Source organism: Lepidochelys kempii, chromosome 14, assembly GCF_965140285.1.
Source record: "Lepidochelys kempii isolate rLepKem1 chromosome 14, rLepKem1.hap1, whole genome shotgun sequence".
NCBI classification, from domain to species: domain Eukaryota; kingdom Metazoa; phylum Chordata; order Testudines; family Cheloniidae; genus Lepidochelys; species Lepidochelys kempii.
Window position 1 is genome coordinate 1,315,411 of NC_136393.1, and position 22,227 is coordinate 1,337,637.

At 59.7% G+C, this 22,227-nt stretch overlaps 1 protein-coding gene across 1 annotated transcript in view; it reads right to left on the reverse strand.

The window, feature by feature from the left end:
- Positions 1-19,966, reverse strand: part of TIMP2 (TIMP metallopeptidase inhibitor 2) — a 31,050-nt gene extending 11,084 nt beyond the window's left edge. Inside the window, exon 1 of the mRNA XM_073310150.2 lies at positions 19,618-19,966. Within this exon, the coding sequence (XP_073166251.1) occupies positions 19,618-19,753 (136 nt within the window). The 5' untranslated portion in view covers positions 19,754-19,966. The remainder of the gene's footprint in view (positions 1-19,617) is intronic.
- Positions 19,967-22,227: the final 2,261 nt, after the last annotated feature.

A 22,227-nucleotide genomic window follows, 5' to 3' on the forward strand; every position in this document is an offset into this window, starting at 1 on the left:
GTCGAGTTACAGCCCAGGCTCCCTCTAGGGCCCCTCCCACCAACCTGGGCCATGCTAACGGCCGGGGGCCTCATCCACACTGGCCTATTCGAACATGGACAAACGTTCCCCTCAAGTCCTAGTGTAGACGAGGCCTGGGGCTGGGATCTGCACAGCACTCCTGGGCCCGGGGCTGGGATCTGCACAGCACTCCTGGGCCCGGGGCTGGGATCTGCACAGCACTCCTGGGCCCGGGGCTGGGGCTGGGACTTCCAGGTGCTAGAGCAGGAGCGGTCCACAGTAATTAACCAGTGCCAGTATCAGTCCTTCGTCGGGGTCCGTAAAACCCCAGGGGTTCGGACTGGGGGGCAGCTTGCGGGCCCCACTCCAGGGCTAAGGAATTCCTACAGGAGCCCTGGCCAGCACAGACAGCTCTCACTGGGCCTGAGGAGCCACATGGGGCACCAAGGTTAAGTTCACAGCTGTTGCCCTGCCCAGGGAATTTAACCCCAAACCTAGCCAGCTCCCAGCCCCAATGATCCCTCCACACCTAGCACAGACTCTGGCTCTGCCTCCCACCCCATTGCGGATGCCAAGCCCAGCTCCCCTCCATGTACTCTTGACTCCAGCTCCTTGTGCCTCTACTGAGCGCAGATCGGGACTCTAACCAGCCCTGAACCCAGCTACAGGCCCCACGGGGCAGACTCCAACTCAGCTCCCCTCCACTGCTGCTCTGGGAAAGGCTGTGCCGCGCCCGGGACACAAGCCATGCAGTCGGGCCTTTGGCAGGAAGAGCAGCTACTGGTCTAGGTTCCTCCCGTCTGCTGTTTGCTCTTCCCTCTTCCCCGGGCAGAACACCACCCTGACCAGCTCTTGGCACTGCAGCGCTGGGGCCGGGAGCAGCTGATGGTGTGGGCGGCGTGGTCCTAGTTACCAGACAGAAGCATCAAGGCCATGCCCAATGCAGCGATCCGCAGCCATGCCCAGTGCTCACGGCACGGTTGGTGCCCAAGGAGTGAGGGGTTCACCAGCTGGAGCCACTCATGACTCCGAGCTGGATGGGACAGGAACTGCTGGTGTAGGGGCCAAGGCCTATGCCGGCTGTTTGCCCTACTGCCACTCCCTGCCCCCACTGATCGTCCAGCCCCTCTTGGCACCCCCAAGTCACATCAAGGGGCTCCTGGGGATGGCTCTGAAATAGAGGTGTTCCCGTGAGCCACTGCCCAGCTCCTGCCTGGACCCCCAGCTGCCCCAGGAAGCAAAGCAGGGAGGACAAGCCTCTCCAGCTTTGCTTCGGGTAGGGTAGCAAACAGAGCAGCTGCTGCCGGTGGCTCCTGCCTTTGGCCTGAGAGGGCGGGAAGTGACATTGGCTTAGCAGCTGTGGGCGGGAAAACGGCTCCTGGTTCGGTGGGCTCCGGCCTTTTCCATTCACGTGCTGATGAATCACTTGACAAAAATGCAGCCCTATCTAGGCAGATTTGTTCTGAACAGTGCGGCTTTGTGGAGCGGACTGCATTGCACTTCCCAGCCAAGAGCCCAGCCAAGCTCCACGCTGAAAGCCAGGAGCCAGAGGGGAGGGTGGTGTGGGAAGGAGAGGGAGGGAGAGTCAGCCCAGGGAAATCCAGGCCTGCCCAGTCCCTCAATGGGAGGCAGCTCCGAGCACTCAGACCATGAGTCAGACTCACAAAGTCAGGAGATTTTAATGCTAAGAAACCCTTTGTATTTTCCATTTCTGCTGAGTGAGCGGCTCAGGTCCCGTTTTCAGACATCTCTGCAGCCAGGGGGGTTGCAAACATACTGGGACTTCCCAACGAAAGCTGAGTTCCCCACAGAATTCCCTGACTCCAGGAGCTGGAGCTTTAATGGAAATCCCAGCTACCCTCCGACTCATGCTAAAGTCACAAGAGCTGGTGAAGGCCGGGGTGAGTGACGATGGCCCCATATAGGCTCCCCAGGAAGGACAAGGTGCCCTCCCCAGGCAGGGGAATGGGACACGCAGAGCCCAGTACCCTGGAGATAAAACACACCCCTCCTTGGCAAAGATGCCAGCGACGGCCTGGCAAACTGGGATCCCAACTCACACCTCATTAGCTGCATTGCAGTGAGCACTGGGCATCCAGGGATGTGTCTGCACGCCTGGGCACAAGACCCACTGCCAGGTGGCTACCTGGCTGGGTGAGATGTTAATGGGGGGCCTGTCTGGGGCTCTCGGAAACCATGGCAACAAGAGGGTGTGGCTCGAGGTCCGCCGCAAGAGCCAGTGGATGGGACCAAGGGACTGTTATAATGCTGGGGGGTGGGGGGGCACAAGTCACCTTACAGCATTTTAACCAATAGGATTGCACCATGGAAATTCACTGATGCAGTGTGGCGATTGGCTGTTACCGCTGAGCTCACAACCCCCCCACTCCATCCCGGATGAATCTGAGAGTCCCCCAGACCTGCCCCAAAGCAAGGGGGACCTGGGATTGTGAACAGGACACCAGCAAACAGACACTTCTCATCCCCACACTGCCGTCTCCTGGGCTGTCTGAATCGCTAGCCAGCCAAAAGCCGCCCCCGTCCCAGTCCTGCTAACAGCACCTCCGGCAGACAGACACGTGTATTCTGGGCAGCTTTCAAGCGTTTGCCCGTAGCTGCCTCTGCAGCAGCCTCCATGCAGAGAGAGATGGGCGCAGCTGTCCCCCGCCCCGTCTCCCGCCCCCACGGATTTCCCCGCTGGCTGCTGGAGGCGCTGGGATGTGGACCCTCCCTCCTCTGCTTCTGCTAACCAAACTGACCTCGTGGCAGCTGACCCAGCAAGACTCTGCCAAGGCAGGACGCTGTGCCAGGTGTGTGCAATACCTGTGTGTGAACACGTGCTGACGCACATGTACAGAAAACGAGTCTCCGGAGTTATCTGCCTAGCTTTGTCCAGCGCTGCCCGGCTAACATGCCTAAACCAGAGTGCCCTTGCTCCAGCTGGTTCTGAGCAGGAAACTCACTCCCTATGGCCCATTCGGTCCTCGGCTTCCCTGCAAAAACTTCCCTAAACCCCTGTGTTTTTGACATTGGGGGCGTTCAGGGGGAGCTGAGCAGCCAGCAGTGAGTGGTAACTTTCCATCCCGACTGCCCTGGGCTGGATCTGTACCAGGGACCTCGAGGGAGAGGCATCACAGTGCACCGTCATGCCTGAGCTAGCCACTTCCCAGGCCAACACACGGAGGAGATGGTGCATGTTGGTACTGGGGCACAGAGCTGGATGAGAGGTGAGGCCACGGGGGCATGAGCTCTATATCTGGGCACCACTGACAGCCAGTCCTTGGCACCTAGATAACAGGGGCTCCCTCAAAGTTAGTAACCCCCTGACCAACCCGATCTAGCCTAGAGGGAGAAGAGAAGAACCTGGAAGAGGCGGTGCAGTTCTGGGTGGGATGTCTGAATTAAAGCAGAGGCACCACCACCACGCAGGGGTTGTGGGAATGGGTTTTACCGCTATGGGCACAAATCCACATCTGAAATAACCCCCCAGTGAAACAGGAACACCGGTGTGCTTCTAAATGGAAACTTCCCGCCCCGTGCTAGTGCCTGAAATCAGGGCTAGGAACAAGGGGAAGCCAGCCAGGCTGCATGCAGAGTCTGAATCATCGCAGCTGCTGCGATTTGTAACCTGGGCAAGGGCGAGTCCTGGGTCACCATGTCCCTGGCACTGCGCTGCCAAACCCACCTGCCTCCCTGCTACGAGAGAGGCTCCCTTCCAGGTCCCGCCCTGTGTGCGGGGAATCCCACACTGGGATGCTCCACGTCACTGGACACAAGGCCAGATTCACCCTCTTCGGAGGAAAGGGTGATCAAAGTAACAGCACCTAGAAGGGAGTACTCCCGCCCTCCCCTGCCAGGCTCCATTCTACTGGCACAAGCAAAGACACTGCATCCACACTGCACTTAAACTGCCCCTTAGCCCAAGTCAGCTGGCATGGGCCAGCCACGGGCGTCTAATGGCAGTGCAGACATGCCCCAAGTGACTTTCCCAAGGCCTCTGAGAGAGCTGGCAAGAGAGCGGGGAGCAGAGCTCTGGGCTCCTGTAGGATAACAGTCAGCATCCCAAAGCACAATAGCTGCCACGGATCACATTTACAGGTCAGGAAACGGAGGTTCAGAGACCTGCCCAAGCTCGGTAGCAGAGCCAGTAACAGGACCCAGGAGTCCTGAGTCCCAATCGCTCCTCGCTGCAGTTGGCCCGTGGCTCTCCCAACAGAGCGCTGAGGGGCACTGTGCTACTCAGCCTCTGCACCTGTGTTTAGAGCACCCGGTCACTCCAGCCATTTCCGAGGTGCCAACACCATGGGCCCCAACAGCCCCCAAGGCCTACACCGCCATGTGACAGCGTGTGGCCTGGTGACCACCACCCACACACCCCTACATGACCTCAGGGTGGCCCTGCAAGCAGCCCCTGCCTCAATTTCCCTCCGAGTCCCCAGTAACTCCAGGCAAACTTCCGAGCATCGATAACCCTTGCCGGGTTCATTTATTATAATAAAAGGCCTGTGTATGTAGATCATAACCCAGCCCCACCACCCAGAATCCCCCAGCTCACACCAACAGTCCACCCCCACACCCAGTACAGCCCTAGCCCCTCTCGCTGCACCCAGGCTGGGACTCCCCGGCCACCCCCAACCTCTCTCACCACACCTCACCCGGCCTCTCTTGCCACCCCAAGGCTCCCCGGCATGGCTCTGGCCTCCCCCGCCACAGCCAGGCTCTCTGGCCTAGCTCTGGCCTCTCTCACACCCCACCCAGCCCCTCTAGCTGGGCTGCTCCTCTGCCCATTTCATTCTCCGGTCTGGTCCTAGCTCTCGCCCAGAGACATCAGCGCACTCACCTGTCCATCATTCCCCAGCCTTCAGCCCTCTGCAGCCCCAACGAGCCAGCAGGTACCTCCCTCTGCAGCTCTCAGCCTTCAGCCTGCTCTGGCCTGGGCAAGTTTGTGGGTGACCCCCCCCAACTGCCTTGCTGCCTCCTGCTTTCACCAGCCTCCCCTGACTCCACGGCTCAGCAGGGGCCCTCGCCACTCCCTCCTTCAGGGCAGCCCAGCCCAGCCTTGCTCTGAGCGGTCTTCTGACTCTCTCTCTCCTCTCCAGAATACCCTTAACTTGGGGCTGCCTCTCCCTTGTAACTCCCAGGGCCATAGGTGCTGGAACTAGAGATGCTGGGGGTGTTGCCGCACTCCCTGACTTGAAGTGGTTCCATCCTATCCAGGGTTTACAGTTTGGTTCAATGGCTCTGTCACGGAGAGAGGGCCCTGCACCCCCCTCTTCCTGGGATTCCCGGGGGCACCCCCCCTCTTCCTGCGATTCCCCGTGACTCGCCAGCCAGTAAAATGGAAGGTTTATTAAATGACAGGATCACAGTCCAAACAGAGCCTGTAGGTACAAACAGGACCCCTCAGTCAGGTCCAGCACTTGTCTAACCTGGGACACATGGTCCTCCCAGGTCTGGCTAAAGACACAGATGTCATCAATATACGCCACGGCAAAACTGTCCATCCCCCTCCATAGCTGATCCACCAGGCGCTGGAGCTCCCTTGAGGCCGACAGGCAGGGTCAAGAACTCATGGAGCCCCAGAGGGGTGATAAAGGCTGATTTCAGCCTGGCATCTGCATCCAGTGGCACTTGCCAGTAGCCCTTTGTAAGGTCCATGGTGGTAAGGTACCGAGCTCCTCCCAACTGGTCTGGGAGCTCGTCAGGCCTGGGCATAGGGTAGGCATCAGATACAGTGATGGCACTGAGCTTCCGATAGTCCACACAGAACCGGATCAACCTGTCCTTTTTGTGGACCTCCACCACCAGTGAGGCCCAAGGGCTGGCAACTGGCTAGATCACCCCCAAAGCCAGCATGTCACTGACCTCTCTTTCCAGGTCCTGAGCAGTTTTCCCTATGACTCGGAAGGGGGAGCATCTTATCGGTGGGTGTGACCCTGTCTGCACCCGGTGGACAATCAGATTGAGTCCAGGCTGGTTGGAAAACAGCTGTCGGTACGGATGCAGCAGCCCCCTGACCTCAGCTTGCTGGGCAGGGGTTAGCTGATCCGAGAGGGGAATTGTTTTCAGGGGGGAACCAGCTCTGGTCCAAGGGAATAGGTCTACTAAAGGGTCATCTCCCTGCTCTTCCCACTGTCCACACATGACCAACACCACATTCCCCCTGTCACAATATGGCTTCATCATATTCACATGGTACACCTGGCGGTGGTGCGCCCAGTTCGACAGCTCCGCCACATAGTTTACCTCATTGAGCTGCTTGACCACCTTGAAGGGACCTTCCCAAGTGGCCTGTAGTTTGTTTTTTCTCATGGGGATGAGAACCATCACCTGATCCCCGGTGGCGCAGGCACGGGCCTGTGCCATGCAGTCATACCAGACCTTCTGCTTCCTCTGGGCTCTGGCCAGATTCTCCTTGGCCAGACCCATGAGTTCAGCAAGTCTCTCTCGGAAGATCAGGACATACTCCACCACTGATTCTCCATCGGGAATGGCCTTCCCCTCCCATTCGTCTCATCAGGTCCAGGGGCCCCCTTACCCTCCTTCCATATAACAGTTCGAAAGGCGAGAACCTGGTAGACTCCTGGGGCACTTCCCTGTACGCAAACAGCAGGTGAGGTAAGGACTTGTCCCAATCCTGCAGGTGCTGGTTCATAAAGGTTTTCAGCATCATCTTTAGCGTTCTGTTGAACCTCTCCACCAGCCCATTGGATTGGGGGTGATATGCTGAGGCCCAGCTGTGCCGGACCCCACATTTCTCCCACAAGCACCGGAGCAGGGCCGACATGAAGTTGGAGCTTTGGTCTGTCAAGACTTCCTTGGGGAACCCCATCTGGCTGAAAATGGTCAGGAGCACATCGGCCACGGTGTCTGCTTCAATGATAAGGGCACTCGGGGTAGCGAGTGGCGAAATCTACCACCACCAGAATGTATTTCTTTCCCGACCGGGTCATCTTGCTGAGAGGCCCCACGATGTCCATAGCCACCTTCTGGAAAGGCTCCTCTATGATGGGCAAGGGTCTCAAAGCTGTTTTCCCCTTGTCCCGGGCCTTCCCCACCCTCTGACAGGGATCACAGGATCGGCCATACTGCCAGACAGTGGTAAAGACCTCAGGCCAGTAAAAGTTCTGTAGCAACCTCTGCCGGGTGCGCCAGATTCCCTGGTGCCCTGCGAGAGGGATGTCACGGGCCAGGTACAATAGTTTGCGGCGATACTTCTGGGGGACCACCAGCTGCCTCCTGATCCCACAGGACTCCACTTCCCCTGGGGGAGCCCATTCTCGGTACAGGAACCCCTTCTCCCACAGGAACCTCTCCTGGCAGCCTCTCCCCATGGTCTGTACCACACTGAGGTCGGCCAGGGCCCTGAGCTTCCGCAAGGAGGGATCTTTCTGCAACTCGGCCTGGAACTCAGTGGCTGGGGAAGGGATGGGGACCTGCTCCCTCCCGCTGGCTGGGTCTGAAGCCGCAGCCCCTCTCAGCCTTGTCCCTGGGCACTCCCTCCCCACCGGGGTAAGGTCCTGTGCCTCCAGTGAGGTACCCTCCCCAAGGTCAGGATGTAGTGCCCTTCGCCGGCTCTGGCTACGGATCACAACCAGGGCATTCTGGGGGTTACTTGGCCATTTCTCTAGATCTTCCCCCCACCCCTCCATCAACACCTCAGTGGGCAAATGGTGGTGCACCCCCACATCCTTGGGGCCCTCCTTGGCCCCCCCATTTCAGAGGTACCCTCGACACGGGCACCTTGAATGGAGTCCCACCCACACCCATCAGGTAGGTGTTGGGCGCTACCCGATCTGGGGCCACCACCTCAGACCAGGCCAGCACCACCTCAGTGCCCGTATCCCAGTATCCATTGACCTTCCTCCCATCCACCTCTAGGGGAACAAGGCACTGTCTCCGGAGGGACAGCCCCGCGCCCACCCTGTAAACCGAGAATCCTGAGTTACTCTTCCCTCCTGAGCAGTTGGTACACTGCCAGCCCCTCTTGCCTAGGAAGCCTGCCCCTTGTCCAGCTGGGTCCCTACCCAGTTAACCCTGTGTGGGTTTGGTCTGCTCAGTCCGTCCTTGAGCCTGGGGCACTGGGTCTGTACATGGCCTCTTTGGCCACAGTAATAGCAGCTCATGTCTTGTTGGTCCCCTTGAGCCGGTCGGTTGGTCCTGACGCTGGATGTTCCCCTTGGGAGGGGGTTCTCCATGTTCCCCCTTTGGGAGGTCCCACGGTGACTCTCTCTCTGCATCATGGAGGGCCTGTTTCTTTGGGACTCCTCCCTGCCACCCCCTGACTGGCTGTTCACAAACTCTTAGGCAAGCTGCCCTGCACGTCATGGGTCCTCCAACCATAGCCTCAGGTCGGATGGGCACTATTCATACAGTTGCTCCAGTACGATCAGGTTAAGCAGGTCCTCCTCAGTTTGGGTCCCATCTGCCCACTTGTGGACATATTCCTGCATCCGGAGGACCAGTTCTAGATATGTGACCTCAGGGGTTTTATGCTGACTCCGGAACCTTTTCCAGTACATCTGGGGAGCCAGCCCAAACTCGCATAGCAGGGCCTTTTTGAATAGTTTGTAGTCCCCTGCCTCCACCCCTTCCATTCGGCTGTACATCGCCACAGGTTTGGGGTTTAGTAAGGGGGTGAGAAACTGGAGCCTGTCTTCCGGGGCAACCCTGTGCAGCTTGCAGGCCATCTCAAAGGCATTCAGGAAGTCATCTATGTCCTCCCCTTCCTTACGCCGGCCCAGGACGCACTTATCAAATCTCCATGCAGTCCTGGGTCCCCCACCACTCACCGCAGCCAGGGGCTCGCTGCTCCTCAGCCTTGCCAACTCTAGCTCATGCTGTCTCCATCTCTCTTCATTCTGTCTCTGTTTCTCTTTCTCCTCCAGCTCATGCTGTCTCTGCTTCTCTTTCTCTGCCAGTTCCTGCTGCTTCAGCTCCAGTTCTTTCAGTTTTATCTCCCTCTCCCATTTCAGCTGCCTCAGCTCCAGGGATGGGGAGCTCTGATGGGAGGATCCCCTGCTGGCTGCGGGGGTCACAGTGCCCTCAGTATTTGCTGGGCTCCTCCCAGCCCTTCCCCTAGGTATAGATAGGAGGGGTCCTGGGATGCCCTCGGCAGCTGTCTGACCATTCCCAGCTGGGACAGACACTGGTGCCCACCCTGCATCTGCCGGGCTGCTCCCCTGAGAGACAGGGATCGGTTAATCCAAGCGATCTCCCTCCTCCAGCTGGGCAATCAGCTGTTCCTTGGTGAGCCTCCCAATGTGCAGCCCCTTCTGCCTGCACAGCTCCACCAGGTCGCTCTTAAGGGGCTTATTACACATTTTCCTGCTGCCACTCGCAGGCCTGGGTGCTCTCAGCTCCCCATGGTTTCCACGAGGAACCTCTAGTGTGCCAGCCCTTCTCGAGGTCACCACCTCTCTCGGAGGGTCAAGCCGCAGACTCCTCCACTCCTGAGCCTGCTCACCGCAGTCCCCAGGGGGACCCAGTTACTGAAACAGTCCTTCTCACTGGTCACACACTCCCAGGAGTTAACCACCCCCTGAAACCATCTCTCTCTGAATCTTCAGCACACCTGGTCCCCGTCAATCCCCCTTCGTTTTACTGCTCCCCAGTCACTCACTGCAGGAAGCGCCGTCTGCGGGGTGCAGTACATCCCACCGCTGCCACCAGCTGTCACAGAGTGTGGGGGACTCAGGGCCCTGCACCCCCCTTACTGCGATTCCCCATGACTCTCAGCCAGCCAGTAGAACAGAAGGCTTATTAGACGACAGGAGCACAGTCCAAACAGAGCTTGTGGGTACAAACAGGACCCCCCAGTCAGGTCCCTCTGGGGGTCAAGGAGCTTAGACCCCAGCTTTGGGACTCCCTCCGTTTCCCCAGACCGCTCCAAACTGAAACCCCCTCCAGCCATCTCACCCAGCCTCCCCCTGGCTCCTCCTCCAGCCTTTGTCCAGTTTCCGGGGCAAAGGTGTCACCTGGGTCCAACCCCCCCCCCGCCCCCCGGCTCAGGTATCGTCCCTCCAGTGAAGCCACCCCCTGCTCTCCCATGCCCCATGCAGACAGTCCCAGTAAAACTCCCCGGCCACATCACCAGGCCAATCCGCCCCGCTCCATCACAGACTCTCAGCACCCCCACCGCAGACGTTCCAGCCCCCCCGGCCAAGGCTGCCCTGCCCTCCTGACATCAAACTAGCGTGTAGCCGGACTGGAACCGGGCTGCTGGGCCCAAATTCATTTAAGACGCCAGCTCCCCTGAGCAAGGGGCTGATCAGCATGTGTCCATGAGCGAAAAACTCCCCCCACCCTGCGATGCTGCGCCCCCCCGCCACCTGAAGGCCACTTCCCAGGCACTGAGCTGGTAGGTCCTGTGTCCCCACTGGTTACCATGGTGAGGCCCTGGAGAGCATTAAAGCTTCAGACACTGCAAGCTCCAAATCTGCAGCTTAATTAGAGCCTGGGGCCCGCAAGGGGAGCGCTCTGCCGGGGCTGAGCTGCCGGCCCCCCGACTCCTCCGCCCTGCACCGGGACCAGAGGCAGCAGCACTGGGATCGGACGGCTCTGGCCCAGGGGCCCTTGAGCAGGGCCACATGGGGAAAGGGAGCGGCCCACCCTCCACTTGCAGCCAGCCGGCGTGAGGGGGGTCTCCGCTGCTCCCTGCCCTGCTGCTTCTCAGTTAGACTCTGGCTACACAGAGATGCTTGAAGCCGACAGGAGAGAGCTCTCCCATCCGCCGGCCTAATCAGTCCACCCGCAAGGAGCAGCCATAGTGATACCAGCAGGACACAGCACGGGCCACACCGGCGCTCAGGCCAGCGTAACTTGCAGCGCTCGGGGGTGGCTGAGTCAAACTGACCTGAGCTGCAGCGTAGCTATAGGCAGTGCCCTGGGGGGGGCCCACAGGCAGCCCCGCAGCGTTACTCTGCAGAGCGCAGTTACCTCCAGGGCAGCCCCGGGACTGGACAATGTGGCTCCTGGCTAACGGCTGCTTGTCTGACTGGCTGCTTCTCCAACATCAAACTCCTGAATCACGGGCTGGTTCCACCCCCAGTGCAGCCACGCAGAGCTCCCTGCAGGGACTCTGGGACAGAGCCTGGCAGCGTGCGGTGCGGTCTGCCCGGGGCCCTCGCTTTCAGGGTTAATTTCCACCCCCAGATGAGGAATTAGATGGGTAACAGGTCACCGGCACAGGCTGTTACCATGGCAGCAGGAGTCACCACTTGCACAAATCCTGCCTGCAGTCACAGATGTGCAATAACAGGCACAGATACATTGGCAAAGCTGGCCCTGCATGGAGATCCCACGGGCACGCGTGCGAGCAGCAGTCGGGTTTGCCCCCACAGTCCTCAGCTAACGAAGACAAGAACGAACTGAATTACAAGTCATTGACCCGGCTGAGTCAAAGCAGCAAAACAAGTGAGCTTTCTAAGACGGACCACAGACCCGGCACAGCCCGGCTCCGCACGGCATAGTAGGGTATGGCCCCGCACAGCCCAGTCCGGCCCCACACAGCCCAGCCCCGCCCAGCCTGGCATGGTAGGGTGTGGCCCCGCCCGGCCCGGCCCCGCACAGCCCAGCCTGGCATGGTAGGGTGTTGCCCCGCCCGGCCCGGCCCCGCACAGCCCAGCCTGGCATGGTAGGGTGTGGCCCCGTCCGGCCCGGCCTGGTAGGGTGTGGCCCCGCACAGCAGAACACAAACGGCTTCTAATGGCAGAGATGAGCCAGAAGAAGAAGAACAGCTGCTTGCCAGCCTCCCCGCTCCTCCTGCACTGGGTGTTTCCCTGGGGTCAGCAGGAGGTTCCCTGGCTCCTGCATGCCCCAGTTCGGAGGGGCACTGGGACAGGAAGTGAGCTCACTCCATCTCAAGCAGCTGTGACACAGCAAGATTGACTCAGGCAAGAGGGAGAGCCATTCGCGTGGCCAGCATGAGGCATCCCAGCCCCTGGCGTCTCCTCCCAGCGCTGGCAGGCTTGGCACTGCCAACAGAGGGTTTGCTGGGAAGCACCCACAGGCATTTTGGATTCCTTGAAAGGTGCCACAAAGATCACAGCCACACTCCACCCTAGCAACTCCTCCTCGACCGACCTGCCAGGACAGACCTGTGCGCGGGGCTTCCCTGGGCATGAGCCGGTGTCGTCAGCCACAGGGAAACGCTCGGATCTGGGCCCTGGGCTCAACCATTAGCTGCAAGGGAAGCAGAGGCTGCTAAGCTTAGGGATCCTGGCAGAAGGAGGCGTTGCAGGTGGTTATTTTTCATTGCAAGGTCTGCACATTATTTATATGGCTCTGTTGGTGCACGACAAATCCTGGCAATGGGCTAGACCCTTCTCTAAGGTGTAAATCTGGGGTCATTGGAGTCTGGATTTACACCAGCATAGGCTAGCCTGAAGGGAGTGAAACCTCTACGGATCTCTCTTCACAGCCCATTTTATATTAAGAACAGGAGGATTTGTGGCACCTTAGAGACTCACACATTGATTAGAGCATAAGCTTCCGTGGGCTACAGCTCACTTCATCGGATGCATTCAGTGGAAAATACAGTGGGGAGATTTATATACATAGAGAACATGAAACAATGGGTGTTACCATACACACTGTAACCAGAGTGATCAGGTAAGGTGAGCTATTACCAGCAGGAGAGCAGCAGTCTCGTTGGAGTCTGATTTTGAAGTTTTTTTGTTGAAGAATTGCAACTTTTCGGTCTGTAATCGAGTGACCAAAGAGATTGAAGTGTTCTCCAACTGTTCTTCAACAAAAACACTTCAAAAACAGATTCCAACGAGAGACTGCTGAAGTGGAATTAATTTGCAAACTGGATACAATTAACTTAGGCTTGAATAGAGACTGGGAGTGGATGGGTAAAACTATTTCCCCATGTTTATTCCCCCCGCCCCATTCCTCAGACGTTCTTGTCAACTGCTGGAAATGGCCCACCTTGATTATCACTACAAAAGGTTTCTCTCCCCCAGCCCTGCTCTCCTGCTGGTAATAGCTCAAGTGATCACTCTGGTTACAGTGTGTATGATAACACCCATTGTTTCATGTTCTCTACGTATATAAATCTTCTCACGGTATTTTCCACTGAATGCATCCGATGAAGTGAGCTGTAGCTCACGAAAGCTTATGCTCAAATAAACGTGTTCGTCTCTAAGGTGCCACAAGTCCTCCTTTTCTTTTTGCAGATACAGACTAACACGGCTGCTACTCTGAAACCTGCCATTTTATATTGTTACTGCTCTGGGGTGCCAACCGGCATCATCAGGAAAAGAGCCCAGCTGCAGAGCAGGAACCCAGAGCCTGCCCTGCAGCTGGGACTCCCTTGCCCTAGCCCACCAGCATCTCGATCCCCAGCCAGAACGGGCCATGTGACAGAACAGGGAAACCACCAGCAGCCCTGCCACCGCCCACCATCCCCCCCCACCCCGCTCCAGACCAGCGCCCCCCCCTTCTCCCGCTCCGGGCCAGGCCAGCACCCCCACTCCGGGTGGAGCGATTTCCTGAAGAAGGCAAGTGAGACAATGCCAACGTGCTGCTGGGGGTGGATCTGAAGGAAGGCTCTCTACAGCTCAGTCAGGGAAAGACAGGACCCGGCAGGTGACAGGGAGTTTCCGGGAAAGGGCCAGGATGGGCCAAGGCCCCAGGCAGTGGGGCAGGCTGTCCACAGCAGGCATGCCTGCTGGTACTGGTTTGGGCTGCTCCACTCTTTACATGAAGCAGCTGCCAAGGCTGGGCTTTCCAGCAGTGACACAGGGCTTCAGACACACAACTCCCCTGCGGCTCCCCTGTGCGTCTGAATCCCCTGGGGGCTCCGTTCTCTCCCCAGCCACGTGCCACGCTCTCCCAGCCCTGCTGCAGTGCAGGCAGACCACTCCAGAGCAAGCTGCAGGCCTCCCGTCCCTCAGACGAATGCTGGGGGACGATCAGAGCTGGAGTCCCCACTTGCCCAGCCTCCCCCTTCTGCTCCTCCTGTGGGTTGTTTCCATGTGCTGCTGGCCTCGGGCACTTCCCCAGGGCTTGTGACTAACCAGCCAGAGGCCCCAAGGAATCTGCAAGTGGGGCCGGGGCCACGGGGCGAGTCCTTGCACAAAGCCAGGGGCTGCAGCCTGCCCAGAGGCCATGTTGTTCTCTGTAAAAAGAAAAGGAGTACTTGTGGCACCTTAGAGACTAACAAATTTATCTGAGCATAAGCTTTCGTGAGCTACAGCTCACTTCATTGAATGCAACAAGCACTCCTTTTCTTTTTACGGATACAGACTAACATGGCTGCTACTCTGAAAATCTGTTGTTCTCTGTGTGGGGCTGGCTGGGCTGGAGACTAGCCCAGGAGAGCTCCAGCCTGAACAAGGCAGCAGAATCAGGGCCATAGAGGAAAGGTAAGTGGCCCCAGGGCCATGAGGCAAACCCTGGGCTGGCTTCCCCAGAGGGGAGGGGAACAGCACTCCCTGCACTGGTCTCATACCCTGATGGGCCATGGGCCTGAGGTCTCCACCAGGCAACTCAGGATGAGGGGGATGTGGGGCAGGGAAAGATGCACAGAGAAGCCAAGTGACTTGCCCAAAGTCACCCGCAACCAAGATACGAATTCAAGACCTCCTGGCTCCAGGTCTGGTACCCTTCCCTGCTGCCCCCACTACCCAAAGCTCAAAACCTACTCCCCCCTTCCTAAAGCAGGGCCCAGAAATCAGGCTCTCTGTTCATGCCCATTTGCGTCTCTGCCCAGCCCAGGCAGAGCTGGCTCCCTGGCCTCTGAGCGATCGCGCCCCTCCCAGCGGGCACAGCCCGTGCAGGGAGACACCCAAGCAGCATCACATAGCCCAAGGCCAGAGGGACCACGGTGATCGTCCAGTCCCAGTCTCTTTCTGCAGCCCCATTAGGGCAGCAGCAGCCATGAGCTAAGGAGCAGAAAGTCACATCCTCACATTCCATCTAAATTGCATCACAACCGCGTCACATCAGGCTGTTAAGGAGGCTCCTGTCCTAGCAGCAGCACCACCAGATAAACAGATCGCAGGACGTCGAACGAAAACACTGTTTGATGCATTCTGTCTGGCAAGGCACCGCTTCAACGGTTGTGATTGTGAAATCTCCCCGTCTCGTTTTGCCTTTATGGTCCCTACTTCTCTATTGTTCATCTGTAGGGTCTCTGTCCAGCTCTTTAACTGTTTCTGTCTGTTGCATAACTAATTTTGTAAGATTTAAGTCAACTAAGATGGTGGGATCTGATTGGGTAAAGAATTGTTTCATAATGTGCTAGGATTGGTGAAAAATACTGTCTTGTAGGACTTTAGTTTACAGTGATTGGTTACCATACAGCTAAGCAGGACCCAAGTTTTAACTACATAAACTAGGGTCCAAAAGGAAGTTCCTTGGAACCAACTCCAGGACATAGCCCAAGATCAGAGTTGCCAGACCTCAGCACCCTGCCAACCATATTGTGCAGAAGCTAGAGTCCCCGGAAGACCTGATCCTGACTGGCCCCCAGGAAAAGTTTGTCTGCCTCACTGGGAGTGGTGACCATTGTATGCTTTGCGTGTGCAGTCTGTTTTGAGGACTGTTAATAAACAGAGATTAAGAATATGACTGTGTAAGGCTCTGTCACTAGTAAAAGACCCTGCAAACCTGCAGAAGAGTATGCCCTGAGCCCGAGGAACTGGGTATGAGTGGGCTGAGCCCTAGGAACTGGGTAAGGATAGGTGCCTTTTGCCCAGAGCCCTAGGAACTGGGAAAGGGTGGGGGTGCCTAAACTAACCAGGTTGCGCCTTGAGCCCATGGAAAGGCAAAGGTGGGGGGCCCTAGAGTGTGCAGGTAACACCCCTATAACATGGGCCAGAGAATAAACCTTGGAAGTCGGACATCCTGGGCCTGTACTGCAGCCATGCCCTCCACACACCCCTCCCCCCAACCGAGATAGACGGAATCAAGGCAGCCGGGCTGAATGCCCCAAAGCGTTTCTCCTCCATGTGGGAGAGAAGCTAGGACAGGTCAGAGCCAAGGGCACCAGCTGCCTCTTCCTTGGCAGTGTTCACTGGGCCACAGGCCAGGTCTCTGCCCTGCTGGGGGCTGCTCGCTGGGGAGCTCTCTCTCCTCACTCACAGGTGGATTTTACTTCGCAGCCAGACGGGTGGTGCAACCATGGCCAGGATCCCAACTAGGGCAGGTGAGTGCCCACCCCCCTAGCCCAATTCCCGGCAGCATTTCCCGCTTTAGTCACTCCCCCAAGGCCCTGTCACCAATGAACCATCCAGAGGGACCACTGAGGCTGGAGCCTGCATGAGGAGTGGGGACCCTGGGAGGATGAGGGCAGGAAAGTGACACAGGGGCCAGCTGATGTGTGCTGTGAACTACAGCTATAGCACCCAGCCCAGCTCCCGCTGAAAAATTCAGGGAATCCAGCAGCTTGGATTGACGCGGCTTCACTTTGTCTAAAATCTTCCTGTCCCTAAATCAGTTTGCACAGGCCCCCGAACAAACAGCGGGGCCCCGAGGGACTCTGAGGGACAGGCAGGGGTGAGACCTGCAAAGCAGGGAGGCCACCCAGGGCACTGGGCACTCAGGAGCAAGGGGGAATCTGGGGCAGCGCAGGGTGTGCAGTGATGGAAGGGGGCTGGGCTGTCAGCCAAGCGGAGCTGCCAAAGTATTTCAGAATGCCTCCCTCCAGCCAAGCCTGGGTGCTGCGGCATGGCGCTGCCCCTGAGTGCGGCAGGCAGCGGGCTTGGGCTCAGTTTGTTTTATACGTTAAATGCAATAAGGGTATTATTCATAGAAAGAGGAATCCGGATCCCAGCCCTGCCAAGACCTCCCTTTCAGCAGCATCCAAGCCGAATAAAACTGGGATAGAGGAAAGGAAATGCCTGGAAGTAAGGAACCGACAGAAGGTGACCCAGCCCAACATGGCCCACTCCCCAGGCCGGGCCCGGCTCTCTGCTCAGCATTCCCAGCCTGTTGTAGAGTGCCAGGGACCCTTTGGGAACAGTGTCCAGTCAGCAACAGGACTAACAAAGCTCTCGCCTTGCCCAGGGTGTCCCCAGCGAGCTTGAGTAAATCAAAATGGCAACATGCAATGCTAGGTTTTGTCATTAGGGGCTCAGCTGCAGTGAGCCCAACCCACCAGAGCAGACAGCTTCACTTGTGCCTGGTACTCGCCCTCCACAGGCCCAGTGCCCAGGCTGAGCCTGGGGGAGGGGTGTGCAGGGATGCAGGGAACAAAGCTCAGACTTCTCGAGGAGGATCTTCATCCCACCTCTGCTACCTGATTCAGAACCCCAGAGAGCGAGAATGGCCCAGGGAAGTCCCACCCTACCAGACAGACACACTCCTGGCAGCACAGACTGACACACACTCTCCCACCCAGCACCACTTCAAATTAAACAGACAGAAGCCCTGAGGCCACAAACCCTGAGAAGCTCAAGTTCCGTTTGAGACTGGCGCTGGGTCTGGAGAGAGCTACGAGACGTCACTCTTGGGTGCTTTGCTGTTTTAGCTTCATCTACGCAGCCTCCCACACGCCAGCAGGCCAACTCGGCCAGGCCTGGAGGATGACGCAGGGAACCATAAAACATGCAATAAATTTGATAACTGCAAGATAAGACAGGAGGCCCCACTTTAAGCCGTGTGTGTCCGGTCCCACGGGCTTGAGGGAGCAGGGAGTGAGGGCAGGGCACCGACCGCTAGCTAGGTAGCAGGCGGTGATGGCAACAGCTAAAGCACAAATGATTCTCAGCTGAAAGCCAAATGGCCCGAGCGTCAGAGGCAGATGGCACACGAGGGGGACAGCAGGCTCCTGTTCCTGTCTCTCGCCAGAGCCAGCTGGCTGTGATGGAGCAGGCCCAGTCCAGCTCTCATGTGCACAGGTGGGCTCCACGCTTGCTGGGCAGAGATGGGACAGCAGCAGCTCCTGCCCTGGTGAGGGCACCATGGGAGCTTGAGGCTGCTGGGGAGATGTGTTGAATCAGGGCAGTCCCTGAGAGTCCTGCCATGCCCCTCCCAGGCAGCACCACCCTATCCAGTTCCAGGCTCCCCGGCAGGGTGGGGGTTGCAAGTGCCTTGTTCCATCACAAACGCCTCCAGGTCCAGGACTGGGAGTGACTTGCCAAGGACTCCATGGAAATGGCTCTGTTCGGCAGACTAATCTCTCATGGGTTTTAACTGGGGTGGGAGCAGCCAGGGCTTCTGTTTGCTCACTGTGCTGGGATGGGCCAGCTCCCCAGCAGCTACCAGGGAAGCAGCAAGCCCTTGAACTCAGCTCTCGGCAGGTAACAGCTTCCCAGCTCCACTCTGCTGATTGGATGCGGTGAAAGTGCTACCCGTGGGTGCAGCTACCAGACGCGGGCGCAGGGCTCTGCCTAAGCTTGGACCCAGAAATAGATCCCAATGAACCCAGTAGGGCTGGAAAGTGGGGGGCGGGCGCCTATTCCAGGCACACTTAAACTCATCCTGCACTACCCATCCTCCTACTACTTCCCCCGCAGCCTGCCCCGAGGGGGTTTATACGGCTAAGTGCATATAAACGAGTTCCCGGGCCCGGCCGGCAGGTCACGGCCCAGCGATCACAGCCTCCCACACTCCGTCCGGTGTCTCGGGCACCCTTGCCCGGCAGTTCGGAGCCAGGGGGCAGCAGAGTTCATCGATACCCCCCCGCCTCCCCGAGAATAACAGTCCCAGGTTTACAATGGCTCCATGGAACAGGGCCCATGCTCAGAAGGGGCCCCGGCCTGCTCCACTTGCACTGCGCCCCAAGATCCCGCTGGCTCCCCCCACCCACCACTTGCTCCTCTTGACCTGCCTGCTGCCTCCTCGGCCCCACCCCCCTGCTCCTCTCTGCCCCCTGGCCGGACCCCAGTGCACCTCTGGCTCCGGGCAGTCTCGGCTTCCCACCACTGGTGGGGCCCCACCTGTCTCCCCGGACCCAAGCCGCCTGGGACTGGTGCAGAAGCCTGGCCAGTGTCAGTGGCGGGGGTGGGGGGGGAACAGTGTGGGGAGCTTGGCTGGGCCCCTCCAGGGGAAGTGCGTCTTGGGGGACCCCGGCCGGGGCAGGCCCTGGCCTGGCTGATCGCACCGGGGCCGGGAGGCAGGGCATGGGGGAGAGGGTTTCTCGCGGCGGGGGTGCTGGGCTGTGAAGGGGCAGGGAAGATGTGTGGGTTGGGGCACTAGGGAGTGCGGGTTCTGTGGGGGGGGTGCTGGGCAGGGGGGGTGCAGGGCGCTGTGCATTTGTGGGGGGGCTGGGGGGTCTCTGGCCATAGGGAAGATGTTGGGGGCTGTGTGGCGCGGCGTGGCCCCCCCCCAGCGGAAGGGGCACGCTGGCATCACAGGGCCGGGCGGGCCACTGTGTGTCTGGCAACGGCCGGTCTGTAGCGAGTGCCCCCGGCTGCCCCCTTGCTCCGGGGACCCACCGCCCCGCGCCAGGCTCCGCTGCCTCCACGGGGGCCGCAAAAAGGTGAATCCCGCCCTGCCGCAACCCAGCGCGGCCCCCAGCAGCCCGGGCTCCAGCCCCCGCGGCCGCACGTCGGAGCCCCCCCAGCCCCACCAACCTTCCTGGGCAGCGCCCCTCGGCCGCCGCAGGCAGCCCGGGCCGGGCCCTGGGGCGGGAGGCGGCGCCGCGCGGCCGCGGGCGCCCCTTACCTAGGTCGGCGTTGCAGAAGGCCTGCTGCGGGTGCACCGGGGAGCAGCTGCAGGCGTCGGCCGGGCGCGCCGCCCTCCCCAGCAGCAGCAGCAGCGGCGCCAGCCAGGCCAGCAGGCTGGGCACGGGCGCGCGCATCTTGCGGGTCTCGGAGCGCCCGGGGGGGCCCCCGCACCCAGCCAGGCGCGAGCTGCCCGCCCGCCGCGCCCCTGCCGCCAGGCTCCCGCCCGAGTGCGGCTCCGCCGGGCCTGGAGCGCCGCCTTCCCCGCGGGCAGCAGATGCAGACGCCGCGGCCGCCTCCCTTGCGCCGAGGGTTTGCGGCGCCGCTCGGCGACAGCGGCTTTTAACGCGCTGGGGGCTGGCGGCTGCTCCGCCCCGTGGCACCGGGCCAGGCCGCTGCGCTCCGCCGCTCGCTCTCGCCCCTTCCTTCCGCCGGCCCTGCGGCGTGTGTCCGCGGCCGGCCGGCCCCGGCCCCGGCCCCGGCCCCCTGCGGCAGCGCCGCTCCCCTGGGAGGGGCAGGGCCCCGCCGAGCTGGGGCAAGTTCCGGGCCCCTCTGCCCCGCCCCACCTGGGGAGTCAGCTCTGCTGGGGGCTGGGGGAGGGTCGTCCCCCGCGGAACCGGCCCCTGGGTCAGCCCCGGCCCCTGGCCCTGCCAGCGCCCAGCAATGGCCAGGCCTGGGCCGCAGTCAGCCGGGTGCCCAAGGCGGGGGGAGGGGGCACAGCCAAGCGCCTTTCCCAGCACTGGCCATGAGAGCAAGGCCACAGCTGCAGGGTGCCCCCTCCTGTGGGGCTCCGCTCCACCCCGGGGGGCAGAGCCTTCCAGAGAGCCCCCCGCTGCTGGCAGGAGTAACCTCACCATCGCGGAGACAGGTGCCTCCCCAGCGCACTGGGGGCGTGCCCCGCCCTGGCAGCACAGGGCCATGGCATGCCGTCTTGGCCGGTATTTTAGGAAGAGGATCATGGCCAGGGGGTTCTTTGCTTCCCCAGAAATGTGGGCGCTGGGGGAAGGGGCAGGGTTCCGGCCATCACATTCCCCTGCGCTCAGGAGCCAAGGGCCCACGGCTGCAACATCAGCACCAGCCCAGACACAGCCTCACGTGGAGCTGGCACCTGGCCAGTGCTGAGCGGAGCAGGACATTTCCTCCGAGGGCTGGGATTATGTCTGTGCCCAAGCATTTCCTGGTTTCTCCTGCTGGTCTCTTCCCAGCTCTTGCCCCCCCTTCCCCATCTCTGGTCCCCTGAGCACCACAGCCTGGGACCGAGCACTGCTCACCCCCATCAACGTGCCACTTTCCAGACCCTCGTCCTTTACTGAGCACACAAAGCTCAGATCTTCTCTCTGGGCCCGGCAGCCCTCAGCGCAGCCCCCGCCCCCCGGACACAGCCTGGGCCTGGCTCCCCACAGGCCTCCATTTCAGCACTGGAGGAGGCAGGCTTTGTGATCACACCGACAGCCACATGCAGCGGACACAGCTTTCCTGGTCACTCCACGCTCAGGCTCTTCAGCCGTTCTTGCCTCGGCGTGAGAATGGGGAGGACACACAGCTCTGTGGCTGTACCTGGCAGGGCTGTGGGGACTCAGTGCTGCCCGCTACACCGCGGGGACAGTCTGCTCAGAACTCCAGCTCAACATCACGAACAAGCAGCCACGACCCCGCTCCTTGCCATGGCACTGGGCTCCCATCTCAGCATGCATTGGAGAAAAGGCCACGTTCTCCTGGATGGCAGGAAACAACAAAGATGCAGCCTACATGTGAGCATTGGGCGAACACTTACCTGAGTCTGCCGGCAGTCTGAGACAATCGTTTGGAGGAGGATGAATTGCCCCATTCACCTCAGTGGGGTATTAACTCTGAAACCCAAAGACAATGCATTATATCCCAGCACTCCTGCTGTTTCACTGCCAGGCACACGATTTTCAAGCGTTCTCTGGAGTCCCAATAACTTAAAACACCCAGAGATGTGGGTTTTCAACAAGGAGAAGTCTGTTCTAGCCAGGTGCTCATGCCCGGGTACTAAATATCAGCATGCCTGAGAGCTAGCACAGGGCGGAGCTGGAATCAGTATCACGTTTAGTGAGCTGCACCTTTCCTCTTTCTCCCCGCTTTGCCAGCGCTGTCCCCTGGGCGGTGGGATGCACAGGAAGCCCTCCCCACTGGGTCCCTGTAACGGGATTCATGAGTCACCCCCACCACGCCTCCTCATGGCTCATCTGGGGATTAGCTCACCAGGGTCTCATGGCTGCCCTCCAGCTCTCTCTCTCCCCTCCAGGACTCTCATTCAGTCCTCTAGCCAGGTCTCTGTAGTCCTCCCCTTTCAGGGTCCGTCAGCATCTCTCTGCCATTCCAAGCTGTGCCAGCCCAGGGACCCCATGCTCTGCAGCTGTGGGCTACTCACTCCCAGACCTGGTTGCTACTTCCCTGGGTTCCAGCCTACTTTCCCCCCTCCGTCCTCTGCGTTTTCTGCCTGGCCGAGCTTCCTCCGCCCTGTGGCTACTCCACCCTTGGGCTTCTTACCAGAGCCTGTAATTGCTAACACCCCTCTCTCTGGTCAGGGGGTGACTACAGCCTATTGCCCCCTGCACCTGTCCTTCTGTTCTCAGCTTTTCACAAG